Here is a 15,265-nt window from a genome sequence, read left to right as displayed (position 1 = left end):
TAAGGAGTCAATAGGTTTTTGGTAGAGTGGCTGCAATCATGGGTGATGCTTTGGGGCCTCCAAATCCCAATTAAGTCTGGTAAAGGGGACGCTTTGCAGTTCATTTGTTTTTAACGATTGATGATGATTGCTAGCATTATGTGCATTATTTTTCAGAAATTATCATTAAAATAAGAACAGCGTATTCTAGGACTAGGGAAAAACCTGCTTTTCCCACAAACCCACTTCAGGAAGGATGGCCTGGCACTTCTTAACTGAAGGCTGCTACTGGCCAGTTGCTACGTCTGCAAATATTAAGTGACTCCACTCCAGCCTATAGAAGACCTACCTCGACACAGATGTACATAGATCTGGCTGTTGTGCTTTCATATGGACATACGTACTGCCCGTTTCCTCAACACTGGAACTAAGTTTGACATCTTACTGAAGTGCTGGTGCCATACTGCAGAACTTGCCCATGTGGGCGTAGCTAACTCAAGGAGTCCAGAGACATGAACAGAGTGAAAAGAAGCCCTCTCTACCCTTCATCAGGGTAGGGTTACCCAAAAAATAACATGTGCAGTTGAGCCGAGTTGTGAGTTGCTCCGATGAGCTGCGTCTCCTGTACCAACTTTGCATATTACTTTTTTGTGGAATTCACTCTCCGTTTGCCGGTATCTACTGGTCTCCACTAAGAGAATTCTGAATATAAACCCTGTAGTGTCGTGCTGAACACATTCTAGTGTGTCTACCTGCCACTCTGCTGATATCTGGCTTCAAACTCACCCCAAACCCATTCATCACAGGCATCACCAGTCAGGTGACCCTGCTAATAAAAGGGGCTGGGTGCACGAGCCCTGGGACAGTTGTATGAACCCACTATGCTGTGCCCATGTCACCTTTATTAGTAGCACGAGGGCCTAGGGCCCCCAACACCGCAAACCCAACCGCAGCCTTGATGAACTGGGTGCTACAAGAAGGAGCCCCTTTTAGGGGTGCCATGACTTGGTCTTGTCATGCAGAGATCCAGCACTCACTTTGCTTATATGCTAGTTAGATCCAGGTAGTTTAAAGACACCCTGCAGGGAGCCCTCAAGAACAGAGTTGAAGGATGCAACAAGCACCCATTCTGTTAATGCATCAAGAGAGAGTCTTCTCATTTGTATGACCTTGTTTTGTCACCATCATTCCTGCCCCAATGGAGCAGTTGTGTAGCCCTAGTATATAACATTTTGCAGATCAAAGGTCAATTTGTGGGGGAAAGCGGTTTAGGATTGTTATACCTAAAATGTTGCCCCTATTGAGTAGTGTACGCCCAGCAGAAAAGTCTGTGGATCAGCAGGGTGAGGGATACAGGTTTGGTGAGTAACGTCAGTATTTCCCCTCTCCAAGACCTCAGAAAGGCTTGAAAAAGTAGGAGTTGTAATCTTATAACAAGGTTGCAATATGTAGGCTGGAGTAAAGAAACTCCACCCACTGCCAAAAACAAGGCCTGCGTTATAGAGAAGACCCTTTATTTATTTACTAGATCATTATAGACTAACGCCAAGAAACCCTCTAATGAGTGGCAGGTAGGTTTATTATATTCTTAGTTTTTGTTTCATGGAGTGAGACTAGAAACCAGGAGAGCTTATAACACTGGCCAGTTGGAATGATACACTGAAACTAGTAGAGGAAATCTTCCTATAAGAAGGAACTGGTAGAGAAACAGCAGACACGAGAGAATAAAATATGTCACTTCCAGGTCTTGGAACCTACTGTGCTCCTAGGCAACAACTAAACCAGCAGTTGTTAATCTTGTGGCTCTCAGTGAAATGCAAAAGAATCACTAGTGGAACCCCAGCCTAAGCAATGTCTAGGGTTTGAAACTGATAACAATGCAGAAAAATGTATACATCAAACTTATGGACACATTTTGAAATATTTAATTATTAAACACAAAATACACTAAAATGAAAATGTTAATGGTAAGGTTAGAACTTTTCAAAATCTTGATATGCTGAACGCTCGCATTTTACTTTGTCCTTTTTACTCTTATCATGTGCTCTTGTTTTTGTTGTGCATGACAGACCTTTAATTGAGGTCAACAATCGCCCATATTATATTTGTTTTGCTGTAATTGTGTGCTGCTCCCGCTAATTATTCTAAAGAAAATCAACTTAATTTGTAACTCTCAATTTTAAATCTGTACGCACATACAGAGCGTATTAAAAATCTTCATTTTTTAAAATATATTTGTACTTCATTAATCAGCTAACTTTATAAAAAAATGTACTGACCCAGGTTAAGAACTGGGAAAACTAGACCATAAACGAATCCGAACAGGCAGGACACAGGGGGATATATGTTGCCGCAGAGACACAAAAGGATGGACTATAGACATCTGGGTGTAGGAGGGATCAGAAGAAGAGGCAGGCAAGCGACAGCGGAGCAAAGAGGAGGGACACAGACATGGAAGAGAGTGGTGGGAAGCATAGATGCAGCTAGGTAGAGCTGAGAGGAATGGGAGGGGGCAGTGTGATCGAAAAAGCAGACAGAGCTCCTGGAAGGAACATCGAAACCGAGGCACTTGAGGACAGTGCAGCATGATGTAGGGGCAGCAAGGTGGAGGATGGCAGAATATGGAGGTTGGTGCAACTAGGAATTGAGCTCTATCTATGAATAAGCAAAGCTGTCCGACCCCGCTGCCTACAGAATCTGGGTCAGAGGCTGACCCCGAAGGGGGGCATTAAGGGCTGGCACCTTAACGGACACCTGGGACCCTAAAGGACCAGTTTGGTGGCCGGTCAACGGCCACTTCAAAGGACCTTCTCACCTTCTGCGCCCCCCCCCCCCCCCCCCCCATGCAACTTCTTAAAAAAAAAAAAAAAAAATGGAGCGCCAAGTGTGGTGCAAAGGTGCAGGGGCCAATGGGGGGAAGAGTATATGTTTGAATCCCCCAATAGGGGGCAGGGGCATGGGATCTGGGTGTGCACTGAGAGTATAAGAAGAGCTGCCCCTCTCCCCCTTTAGGGCATACTGTAAGTCGTGGGGACAGCGCGAACGAGCCAGCAAAACCCACCCATCCCAGGAGGTCAGCAGTTGTCGCAATGCTGGCAGAAAGGAAGGGGGACAATTGTTGGCAATACGGCTCACCTAGTAAGGCGGAAGGCCAAAATAGGGGCCACTCACCTGTGGAAGAATGGGGCCGACAGGGGAGTAAGCGGAGCACGGCACTCGCAGCCCAGACCCGCTGGACAGACAGCAGGGCACAGACACAAACATGGTAGTGAGGTGGGCCTAAGCAAAGCATGAGGTTACCCCCCCCTCACAAACAAGGACAAACTAATAATATGCCAAAGACATCCCCCTCCCAAGCGGCATGCATGATTGCCTAACAAGGAAAGTGCCAGAAAACAGCCCAAGCAGAGGTCAGGACTGGACTGAGATATGTCACCTTTTGAGTTATGACCTAAAAGCAATGTATGATTTAAGATGGCCTGTCACCTGTGAATGATTTTCGGCCTTGTTGGCCACAATTTATGACTAATTTTGGTTTTCCAATACCTCACTAATTTTGACAAGTAATGTTTGTTGTGATAATAATGCATGCTTAATAAAATTGCGGCCTTTACAGCCCATAATCTGTGGCACTGTATCTGGGTAAGGTTTTTGCTAAAGAGAACACTAGTCTATAGAAAAGGAGACTGGAGTGATCCACGTGTGGGAGTTATGCTTCAAGTCCCTTGTTACCAAGGTCTCCAGGCAGTGGCTGAGACAACGAAATACAAGCATTTTGGGACATGGGGAGGAGAACTGTGGGATAATTCCACGCACAAGAGAAATTATATATATATATATATATATATATATATATATATATATATATATATATATATATATATATATATATATATATATATATATATATATTGCTTAACAGAGTGGGGAGCACAATACCCTTTGTCAAAGATGGAGAGGGAAGGGTTTTCGGGTCAAACAAGCCTCTTTGTTCTGGGCTCGTGTACACGAGGCATGTTGTATTTGGTTGCTGACTGAAATGTTCCCCTAGCACTTTACCCACCGCCCTCCTTAAAGAGACACTCTTGAACCTGTATACATGCCATACACTAGGAAAAATGCTCTCTGCTTTGGCCTTATTTTGAGGGGTGAAGAACCTGTAAAGGTTTTTCTGAAGCTGGCGTTCACATCACCATCACAAAGAAGTTAAAAAGAGGGGGATGGACTGCAACACCCACAATGACCACTTACGACCACTTAGTGTTTGATCTACATTGGCCTTGTGGATTTCATCTCTTTCTTCTAAGACCGAACTACCTTCCTCGAACCTATGCACCTGTGGCAAGAAGCGGAGGTAAAGATGCTTAAACATACGCCTTGTGCTTGTGCTTGTGCAGAAACACATCCAATTGTGTTCTCTCACTGAAAGGGAGTTTATGATCTCAATGCACATCTTAGTTCGCCAACAAAATTAAACTGAAGGTGCCTGGGCACGTACACTAAAGCCAAGCGGAAGAAATATTGGAGGACTGAAAATTAGTCTCTGAAGCATTTTTAAAAACTGCCACAGGATGGGGCTATGTCAACAACTTGGGAAAGGAAATGCGCGATTAAAGAGAAACTTTATTTCAGTGTTGTGCATCTGTATTCCCATTATTTTTTTCAGTTTTCCGAACATTTCTAAAATCAAACAAACAAAAATATTTCCGATTTCAAGGGAAAATCTTTACAAATAAGCTGCTTGGACTGAGAGCATCCCATTGCAGCGGCGTTTACATTTGTGTTTTTAGGGGTGTGCAAAAATATTTTTCTTCTAACAAACCTCGGGTATTACTCCTAAAAACACCTAAATGTAACGAGCCGTGATGTTTGATGCGACCTGACGTGTACAGCAAGAACCTTCAAAGTGCCCAGGACTGTGTCTCTCAGTCCAAGTGCCTGTGTGTCTCAGTCCTATTCAGTCTATCTCACTTTGCTGTCGAGTGTCAATGCGTCCCTCTCCCGTTGACTGTCCATATCTCCTTGGCCTTTATCTGTCCAGGCCCATTTCTCCATCCCGTGCCAATCTGCACATCCGATAACAGTGTCGAGTCTCCCGGAACCAGTGTCCGGGCCTCTCTGTGACCATGTCTTATTGACCCCGGGGAATACATGTTTTTGTCCCACTGAGTATGTCCCACACTGTATAAGCGTCTCCATGCTCCGCTGCATGTGCCAGTCTTCCCCATCCAGTTGTGCATGGCTTTGATTCACTGTGCCCCCTGTCCCCGTTTCTCACAGACTTCATCAGTCTGTGTGAATGTCAGTGCCCCCGCGTTTCACTGTATTTGTCGGTGTTTCATTGTCCCAGTGTGCGTGTGTCACTGTTTCTGTCTCACCCTGTGCCTGCACGTCCTATCTGCATCTCCTCCTCTCCTAGTGATTGCCTACTACCCCAGTGTGAATACCACGGTCTTCCTGCCCTACTTCCTGTCAATATCTTCCTAACCAGTTTCACAACTGTGTGTGTCCCAAGCCCCTGCGTCTCCCTGACCCAGGTTCTGTGCTCATATCACCGTCATTTTTTCCTGTGCCAGTGATTGGGTCTTTAGGCACAACGTGCAGAAGTGTCTCCTTGTCTGCTTCACCTTGTTCCAGAACGTGTCCTTGCCCCCAAATCAGTGGTTCCAGGTGTCTTCCAGCACCCACCCATGTGCACTTCAATGTCTTCCCAGACCAAGCGAGTCCCTGTCTTGCCAGTGTTTCCCAGCCCGAGTGTGCATCAGTGTCCCCGTTTCACAATGTGCATGTCAGTGTCTTTCTGCCCCATTATCCATGTTAGCGCGGGACCCCGTCCCGGTGTCAGTACCATCATGCCCCATGAACAGAGTCATCCTTCTCTGGAGTCCAGATGACCCCCTCACAGTGACTGAGCCTCTCTTGAACTTTGTCTGCTTGGCTCAGTGCTTTGTGTCACTCCGCAGTGTTCTTGCAACCTTGACGCAGTGACTTCTACTCTCTGTCCTAGTACCCCTGCCCTAAAGTCTCCGTCACCCTGCCTAACTTAACTGTTCATGCCTCGAGGACTCAACCCAGTGCCTCAGTGTGACGTCAGAGTCTTGCTGCCTCCCTGCCCCAGTGTGCCTCCATACACCACTATTTATGTCTGTGATTTCTTATTTCAGTATGTCAGTGCTCCTTTTTCCCATGTCCATGCTTCTCCCTGGGCCTCTGTGCATTCCAGTCTTTGCCTGCCCTAGTGGAAGCCAAGTGTTACCTAATCCAAGTGGGCATGTCCATTGTTTCTCTGTCCCAGTGTGCATGCCAGAGTATACACGCCCCACTATGCATCTCTCCTTGTCCTAATTATTGCCTCCTTGCTCTTCTGAGTCAAAGTAATTTTCTGCCCCACCTTGCAATCCTTTCTTCATACCAGGCACAACACAACTGCATTTAAACACCTGAAATCATATTCAAATTCTAAATCTGCACATTTCATTATTTTTGCAATAATTGTATCATTAGTTGTTAGTATTAGTATTCAATAACTAATAAGAATGAATGCAACATTTAAGCCCTCATTTAAACCCTGGTGGTCTTTTGACCGCCAGGGTTAATGTGGCAGTATCACCGCCAACAGGCTGGTGGTGTATTCTGACACATTATGAGATTGGCGGATTGGCTGCAGCCAACCCGCCACTTCTCCACTCATACTGCCATGGCAGTATGAGCCACCGGGCTGAAGATATCTTTCTCTAGCCCAGCGGCTGATATAGTACCTCCCATGGCATTATAAGCCAGCCTACCACCATGGTTTTTGTGAGGTTAGCAACGTCACGAATACCATGGGCGGTAGGTCCTACCGGTGACAGGGAATTCCTTTCCCTAGGCAGCTCCCCCAACACTCACCTGACCCCTCTCCACCCTCCTCCATGCACTCACCTCCCCACCCCCTCCAATCCACTCTCTCACCCCACACACCTGACCCCGCCCCTCCACAGCCACACACATCACGCCCCCTCGCCTCACCCCCACAAGTCACACCACCCCTCACACCACACACCCCTTTCACCACATACACGCACAGACACCCACACGCACCAGGCATACACCCATTGACTTAGACAAACACACATTAATTCACACACTGACATTCACAAATATTCCCAGACATACTCACACATATTCCTACACACAATCACATTGACATGCAGACAAGCACTCACTTCACCATTCTTTCACGCATTCACTCACACGGATACACCCATGCAAACACACACAGACGCATACACACACTCAGACACACAACACCCTCCACCCTCCCACCCCCTATCCTGTCTGAAGCCAGACTTACCTTAGGCGAGGAGGTCTTCCGGCAGGCAACAGGAAGGGGCACTGCTACCGCCAGCAGCTCCCCGCCACCAGAACACCGCCAGGCCGTATTACTTGTCACAGTACGGCTGGCAGCATTCTAATGGCGTGGCGGTGCTGGTGGTAGAAGCGCCAGCTTACCACTGCCCACCACCATGAACACTGCCGGATTTCTGCCCTTATTGTGGTGGAAGTCAGGCAGTGCTCATAAGGTAGCCAGGGTGGCAGTATGTTTGCAGCCGTCACCACAGAAGTAGGCAGTATGCACCGGTGATGTTAAAATGAGGGCCTTAATCTGTAGACAACTCTCAAACATTGATATATCGGCTTGACAGTCCTTAGGTATCCGCCAGGCATGGTAAAACAGCATTTCAAACTACTAAAAACCTGAGACCCACATTTTGGAAATTCAGTTATTCACACTATAAGGCACGTTTCTATTTTGGAATTTGTAAAGCAGAGATTATAGTTCGCACATATTTGGCCACACACTTTAAAAGTGTTCCTAAGTTTTGGTCTTTAAGCCACACCCTTTCTAGACGCTCCATACAAATGTTTCCAATCTCCTTAAAGAAAAAGTTACTCACCTTGTGCAATGCTCTTTCTGGTAGATATTCTAGCTAACCACAGACTTCTCACCTTAGAAAACTCCCCAGGTGCCAGACTGAATCCAGAAGCCTTACTTCAGCAGTGCTCCTGAATGCCACTAGGTGGCACTGTGTGACTCCATGCCACCCCTGAAATGACAAGGTAGATAAGCACCAAACCTGTATGCTGGCCTCAGTTTCTCATTTCCTATTCCCTGCCCTCAGGTGTGAACAATTGCTAGTAAAAGTGTGCTGATCTGTAACTTAAGACCTTTTGAGATGTTAAAAAGAGGCCACTCCACAGGATGGGGTGTGGAATCCGTGGTTAGACAGAGTATTGTCCAGAACGGGCATTACTGAAGGCAAGCAACTTGGTCTTCTGATGCTTACTTCTAACTACAGATTATTCACTACAGATTTAACAGCAAATCAGTACTTCTCCAGGTGAAGGTTATATGGAGTGGACTCTCAGCAAAAATGTCCTGCAAATGTCATGGGCAAGCACTCCATGAGCCAACACAGGGTTAACAGCTTTAGCTCTGGTGAAATGGGCTCTCAGACCTTCTGGGGACTGCTTCTTGGCAGGTGCAAAGCAGATCATGATGCTGAGGACTATCCTCCTCGATAGGGTCCTGTTTTGAAGAGCCTTCCCTTTCTTCACTCTGGAGAAGCCCCTTCAAACATTTTATTATCGACGCAGTGTTCTTTGGTACAATAAATATAAAAATGTGAAGCCCTTTTGGGATCCAGCTGACAGAGCCTCTCCTCATCTTTTGTTCGCTGAAGAGGAGCAAAGAATGCAGACAGGGTTAAAGATTGCCCTATGTGAAAGGAAGTCACAGGGTTGAAAGTCTGGTCAGAACCTGAATGTGGTGGGCTCGCTGCGGTAGAGGGAAGGCCGAGAACTGCACTGTGTCCAAGACAGCGCCACTGAACAAAAGCCTCGGTGAAGGATTCTGTTGTGACTGTGGCTTGCTCATATAGAATGTCACCAATGTCTGGAGGTTCACCATAATCTGGAGGTGGTCTATGACTGAATGAAACAAGCCCATCCTCAACAGGTAGTCGCAGAAGTAAGAGAAGACTGGCATGGGCCGTGACCACCACCATCACATTCATGAAAACCCGAGGGGCACTGGTGAGGTCGAATTAGCTCAGCGAACTGAAAATGCTCCAGGTCCACCTTGAACAGCAGGTATCATTTGTGGGACTGCAAGATGGGTATATGAAAATCGGGGTCCTGCAGCTCTAAGGACATCATCCAATTGCTGGGGTCCAGTGAGACAAGATCTGGGCCACCACGAGTAGTCTGAATTTGTCCTTCCATAGAAAGACATTCAGAAGTCCAAAATGAGCCACAGAACCCCATCCTTTTTTGGCACAAGAGAATAATAATGAAAGTAACAATCCTCTCCTCTTTCCAAGTCAGGTACTCTCTTGATAGCACCCCTGGAGAGTAATGCTTGCACCTCCTGACATATGCTCTTCTGAAATTCTCTTTTACCTGGGTAGAATGTTTGACTGGGCAAACAGAAAAGGCAGGGCACTGCCATGCTGAATGATTTGTAAAACCCAGGTGTGACGTGAACAATCACTATCAGGGGAGGAAAGACAGGATCCTTCTCCACCCTGGATAGCCATTCACCACTAAAGAAAAACTAATGCATTTTAATGGCTGTCACAGCAATGACGGGGGAATAGGGATCTGATGCCCCTGCTGGTCTGAACAATGCAAGTCAAACTCACATCTACAACTTTGAAAGGACAGAGGTGACTGTTGAACATGTTGAGGAGACAGTCTTTGCCCTTATTCCAAACCTCAACAAAAACCTCTGAACTTTTTGAATTTGTATGGGAACGGCTTGGCGGGGTTCAACAGACCCAAGGAGCATGCTGTGCTCTACTTTCCTTATAGTACTCAAATGCAGAATCTGCATTTCCACTGAGAGACATTAAAGGTATATTGATGAAAAAGGTTTATACAGCTCCAGAAAATCCTGTGAAGAGCAGCAACGTGTCTTGGGGAAACACATCACTGGAACAAACTGCTCTTCTCAGGCAATCAGAAGTATCTTTGTAGATAAGTCGTGGGGAGTGAATTTGGATTCACTTTACCAGCTTAAGCCTGGACCACAATGCTCAATGGAATAGGTTGCTTAGTAAGATCATCAGGATCGCCAGGTGGTGGTCTGTGATGCCTGACCACTTGCCTATTCACCAGTGGACGGGAACAGGGTATTGACCAAGTGGCCATCAAGGTATCAGGAAGGACCTCATTTTAGGTGAGCAAAGGCTGAGACATGGCTGGCTCAGGCTTTAACATTTCTGTGAGGACATTTGGTTTGATCTCAAGTGAGGAAAGCTGTAAATCTAGGACATTAGCTGCTCGCTGAACAACCATTGCAAAGGAGGCCTTTTCTGCCATGGAAGCCCAAGTAGCGAGTAAAACCCTGCCTCAGGGGAGGTGTCAAGCTCACTGGTCTCTTATAAATCCAAACAGAAGTTATCACCTGTATAATGAGGCAGGACAAAGCTATCTCAAGCCCCACGATCATGATTCTCATCCTGGTGTGCCCCTTGTTCAGCATCAAAGCCAGAAAGATAATGGAGCCTAGGCTGCTGTGTCCATCCTGGTAAAGGTACCGGGTCAGAGTCAGGATGTATGACAACTGGTTGCACTTATGTCATGTGGTAGTGCGACATCGGTCAAGATCGAGTCGGTTGAGTGTCTGACATCAAAATAAGCAGTGGCTCCTCTTGTTCGGCCTGTGGCGCCAGTACCTGCGTAGACATGAAAGGGCCCCTGCAAAGGTCTTGGACTTACCAAAAGTCTTCGAGTCCGAAGCTGATCGCCCTCTGGAACAGTCTCAGTAGTGTGGCTGAGTCCATATTCATGACTTGGAGCAGGACATGCGCGAAGGCTGCAATGGTTTAGTGTGTTCAGCGACGTAAAGCTTTGCCTCCTGGTCCCACATTGGGAGCATGGGAGCACTTTTAACATACAATTTCAATTCACTGGTCGAGACAGACACAGGAGAGACACCATGCATGGGTCCATTACTGACATCAGCAGTCGTGGTATGATTTTAAACCTCTAGTTTTAGGTGGTAACATTATTCCCTATTACACTGGAATTGAATTTAGAGGTCATTGAAAAACCACCAAATTGGAAGTGGAACTTCGGATCTGCATCCAAAGATGCAGAAAGAAAAGAACGGACATCAACATGCAGGGTTAGTATTTATATGGGGCTCTGCTCCATCACGTGTGGCCTTACAGAGCCAATGCAGCGCTGCACCGCACCACCGAGCGGCACGTGGAAGCACTGCTTAAGAAAAGTTTCTGAATTCAGTCTGAAGTCTGGGGAGTATTCTAAAGTGGGGAATCTGCAGCTATAATGTTCCATCAGAAACATTTACTTTCACTAACCTACTCTGTGCTTTAAAACAAAAGCAATTGCTTTTTTGTCTTGTTTCCCGATACTGTATTTATTCAGTTTGTATTAGTGAAATAAATGCTTGTGTGTGGTAAAACTGGGTTCCTTGGCAAAGAGGTTTGATTCCTTCATTTAGGAGATAAGAAGCAGAATACAGGATGTAGTGCAAGGCACATGCTTAAGGTATCCTTTTACCTTTCCAGGCAATACACTATCTGTTCAATGAATGTGCTGTAGCAGTCTTAAGGGAAGGATGAAAGAGGAGACGGCCCCCTCTGTTGGCATCAACTAGTTCCAAGTGCTCACTTACAGATAACTGGGAAATGCATCTTGCTAGTACGGTTGAACTTTAAAAATACCAAGAGGCAGGACAAACATGATGACAGACACCTAAAACAAAGTGTTTTTCCTAAAAGAAAGCTCCGAAAGCCTTATTTACAAAGAGACCTGGGATAATTTTTAGGTTTATATGTACCTTTTATTATTTTGTCACTTAAATATTCTATTGTATAATTTGTTTCTCTTTATACCAAAGCTCTAAAGCACAGAGGCGAGCCTCAATATTCAAATACTGCATAATGCTTGTATAGTTGGAGAGAACCTTGGTTTCTCTGGGTGACCTCTAAAAACTTGCTGGAGTCAACCCACAGAGTGGTTTCTGGGAACAGTGCAAAATAAGATGCTAATCCCCTACAAACTGAAGTGCTCTCTCCATTAAAGAGGACGAGGAATAGCCTTTCTTTGAAATTAAAAAGAAAGTATAACTCAAGAGATATTCAAATACATATAGAGTACCATGAAAGGAAATCGATGTTAAAAGGGCCTTGGTCTGAAAGGTACTTTTGTAAGGGATAAGACTGCTGAGTTCACAGTCATCCATGTTTTGATGGTAGATGAGCAATTGGTTACTATCAAGTTATGGATTTGCTGGTTTGAAGGTGAGAAGACTGAGGCCCTCATTACGAGTCTGTCAGTTCTAGGACTGCCAGACTCGCGGTGGCGGTCGGACTGCCGCCAATGCGGTAGTCCGACAACCACATTGTGACCGTGGTGAAAGCGCCACTGTCCGACCACCGGCACTGCCACTTTTTCACCGGCCCGACGGCCTGACGGTGTCGGCGGGCTCAATCCGCCAGGGCCGCGCTGCAACCAGTGCTGCCCTGGGGATTACGACTCTCGTGTCTGCCACCTTTTGCATGCACGTGGCATGGGCAGTGCAGGGGACCCCATAGGCAGCCCCGTCATATTTTTCACTGCCTGAACTACAGGCAGTGAAAAGCACAACAGGTGCTGTCACACCCCGATGCACCGCAACATTGCTGCCGGCTCAATTACGAGCCGGCATCAATGTTGTGGGTAGTTTCCCGCTGGGCCAGCAGGTGGAAACTCTATTTACATCCACTGCCCCAGCAGGAAACTCATAATAGGGCCAGCGGGCGGAAGACCGAACTGGCGGTCTTCCAACTTAAAGAGTTTGGTGGGCGGCGGAGGCCTTGAGTGTTTCCTGAGTGTTTACAGTTGCTTGCCTAGCTGTGCTGTATGTTAACCTCCTCAAGTTTCTTCTTTCTAGTTAACCTGATTATTTTACTTAACAGATGACACTTGCAACACTGGACCTACCACATAATTATGGAAGCCCCTGACTCTGACGTGCTCAAAATTGCCCATTCATCTCATGTTTGGAGCAACAGCGCACAATACCTAACATAGGTGGAACTAGCTTTAATATGAAGACAGGGCCAAATTACTAAAACCACTTTCATGAAAAATAAAAAAACACAGACCATCAGGCAGCAGAGACTTTTGGGGAGAAACTGCAAAATTTGCAAAGCAACCAATTAGAAATAGGATATCTATATTAAAAGAATAACATTTGAAAAATGCATGAAGCAACTATTGCTAGGAGCAGACGAGATTCCTATTAAAGAAGCAGAGCACTAACACCAAAAAATAATTCTGAAACTCACCATTTGACCCAGAAGTAAGAGCTGTGGAAGAAAAGGCAAACAAATATCACATTAGTGAGCTGGTAAAACGTGCACTGACATTTATACTTGTGAATTTGATGAATAATGGTTCATTAACGTAGAAAGCTAATCCACAAGACTATATTTAACAGAAGATTTCTATTATCATGTAAAATATCTCACTTTAAAGGGTGAATTCATGTTATCTGAGGGAGCACTGCAGAGTAGTTAATTATTTGGTGGGCCTGACACTGAAGGACGCAAGTGGTGAAGGATCTCATTTAGCTTTGTATTCCAAACCTTCTCAAGTCTGTTCTTCTCAAATGACAATGAACATAGTCCTTGCTACCTTTCCAACACACTTAAGCTTAAAGACTCACAGGGTAGAATGCTCTCGCTTTCTTCCTTAGTGGGGATGGGAGATGGTGTAAAGTATGTGTCCTGCCTGAGGGACGATGATAGTGAGCGAGGCTTCATTGATGAGTTGTTTCCCTCAGCCCTCGGGAGAAAGATATTGTTTAACACAATGTATCTAGTATCCCTGTGGGGCTTTGACCCTTCCCGAGCTGTCCACCTCAACCACTGACTCTAAAAGAAGCATGGTTTCCTCACTGGATGCCGAGCTCATTTACTGGTTGATTCAGTACAGGCACTCACACACAGTGGAAAAGTTGCAGGATCAGGTTTAGATACTGTGGGGACGAGTTCCAGTGAGGTCCGCCAGCATAAATGTAAATCATCATCATGGAATCGCTCATGTGGAATCACTCATCTTAAGTGGGTAATGGACTCTCATCAGGGACTTTTCTGACAATAGGGCCTCACAAAGCCATGGAGGAAATACTTCTAGGCAAGGCCCCTGTTTAAAAAATAGCACTGTGGTGCCCAAAAGCTTCAGTATCATTTCAGGATCTCTTTCTGAAGCCTCCTCTGTGGACTCACACACTGAAACATTCTAACAGAAGCAGGCAGACTTTAGGCACTTCTCTTTACCTGCCTAGCTAATCACACCCTCAGAAAACAGATCCTGTCCAGACATGCTAATTAGAAATTATTAATAAATGTTTATGTGTTTTAATTAATGAAAAGTTCATAGAGAAAATAATGTGCACGTTTGAAATTGTGACCACGGGGAGTGGCAGCCACTTATACAAAGTTGTACTAAAATAACTAAAATTGTGTGAAATAATGAAAAAATATAAGAATAATGTCGTAATATGTCATATTGAAATGTATAACCTACGTTTGCATTAATTTGTAGAATTAACTTAGCAGAAGCTATGGCCTGGTCTTCTTCCAGGCCTCACACAAGAGCTGAATTTCTAGCGTGCTGCAGAGAAGCTGGTGCATGACCTGGCCTTGAGCCACCCCATGTTAAAGTTGCTTAGCTAGAATTTTCTGCAATGTACCGACGTACAGGAGATGATGAAGTCAATTTGATACAATTATGTGTAGAGTAGGCTAAATGTACTTTCCCAGGACTTGAACAATGGGAGCACTGACTGAAGAGGAACATGCAACACTTTCGATACCTGAAGACCCGGATGATGAAGACATCGTACAGTGGACCAATCCGTGTACTGTGAAAGAAGAAATATTAGAACTCAAAGATTTGAAAAATTAATATTATAGGTTAGAGTCATATCTGCCGATTGACTGACCATTTAGGAATTAGGGGGATGGACTGGAAAACTCTAATAAAAAGTCATGACAAGCGGCTAAGAATTCAGAATTAAAAAGAGATGCAGGAGATGATGATGACGTCAGGAGACGCGGTTCGAGATTCTGTTGTTGGGCTCATGCTTGAGAGTTTGATGCGTTGCTGATCTATTGATGACCTGAAGACAAAGATTGACTTTGTTGCTGATCCATTCTGTTGATAGGTAGCCGTGACAATGTGACTGATTAACTTTGTGCCTTTTCTTCTAGGTACCAACAGCGCTGTT

General features: G+C 45.4%; 1 protein-coding gene across 2 annotated transcripts in view; it reads right to left on the bottom strand.

The window, feature by feature from the left end:
- Positions 1-15,265, bottom strand: part of MAP3K5 (mitogen-activated protein kinase kinase kinase 5) — a 759,411-nt gene that overhangs the window by 61,817 nt on the left and 682,329 nt on the right. For both annotated transcript variants that reach the window (XM_069234653.1, XM_069234652.1), the window contains exon 21: positions 13,320-13,340. In XM_069234653.1, coding sequence (XP_069090754.1) covers positions 13,320-13,340 — 21 coding nt within the window. The remainder of the gene's footprint in view (positions 1-13,319; positions 13,341-15,265) is intronic.

This window comes from Pleurodeles waltl, chromosome 5, assembly GCF_031143425.1.
Source record: "Pleurodeles waltl isolate 20211129_DDA chromosome 5, aPleWal1.hap1.20221129, whole genome shotgun sequence".
Lineage (NCBI taxonomy): Eukaryota > Metazoa > Chordata > Amphibia > Caudata > Salamandridae > Pleurodeles > Pleurodeles waltl.
This window is presented reverse-complemented; position numbering and strand designations above follow the sequence as displayed.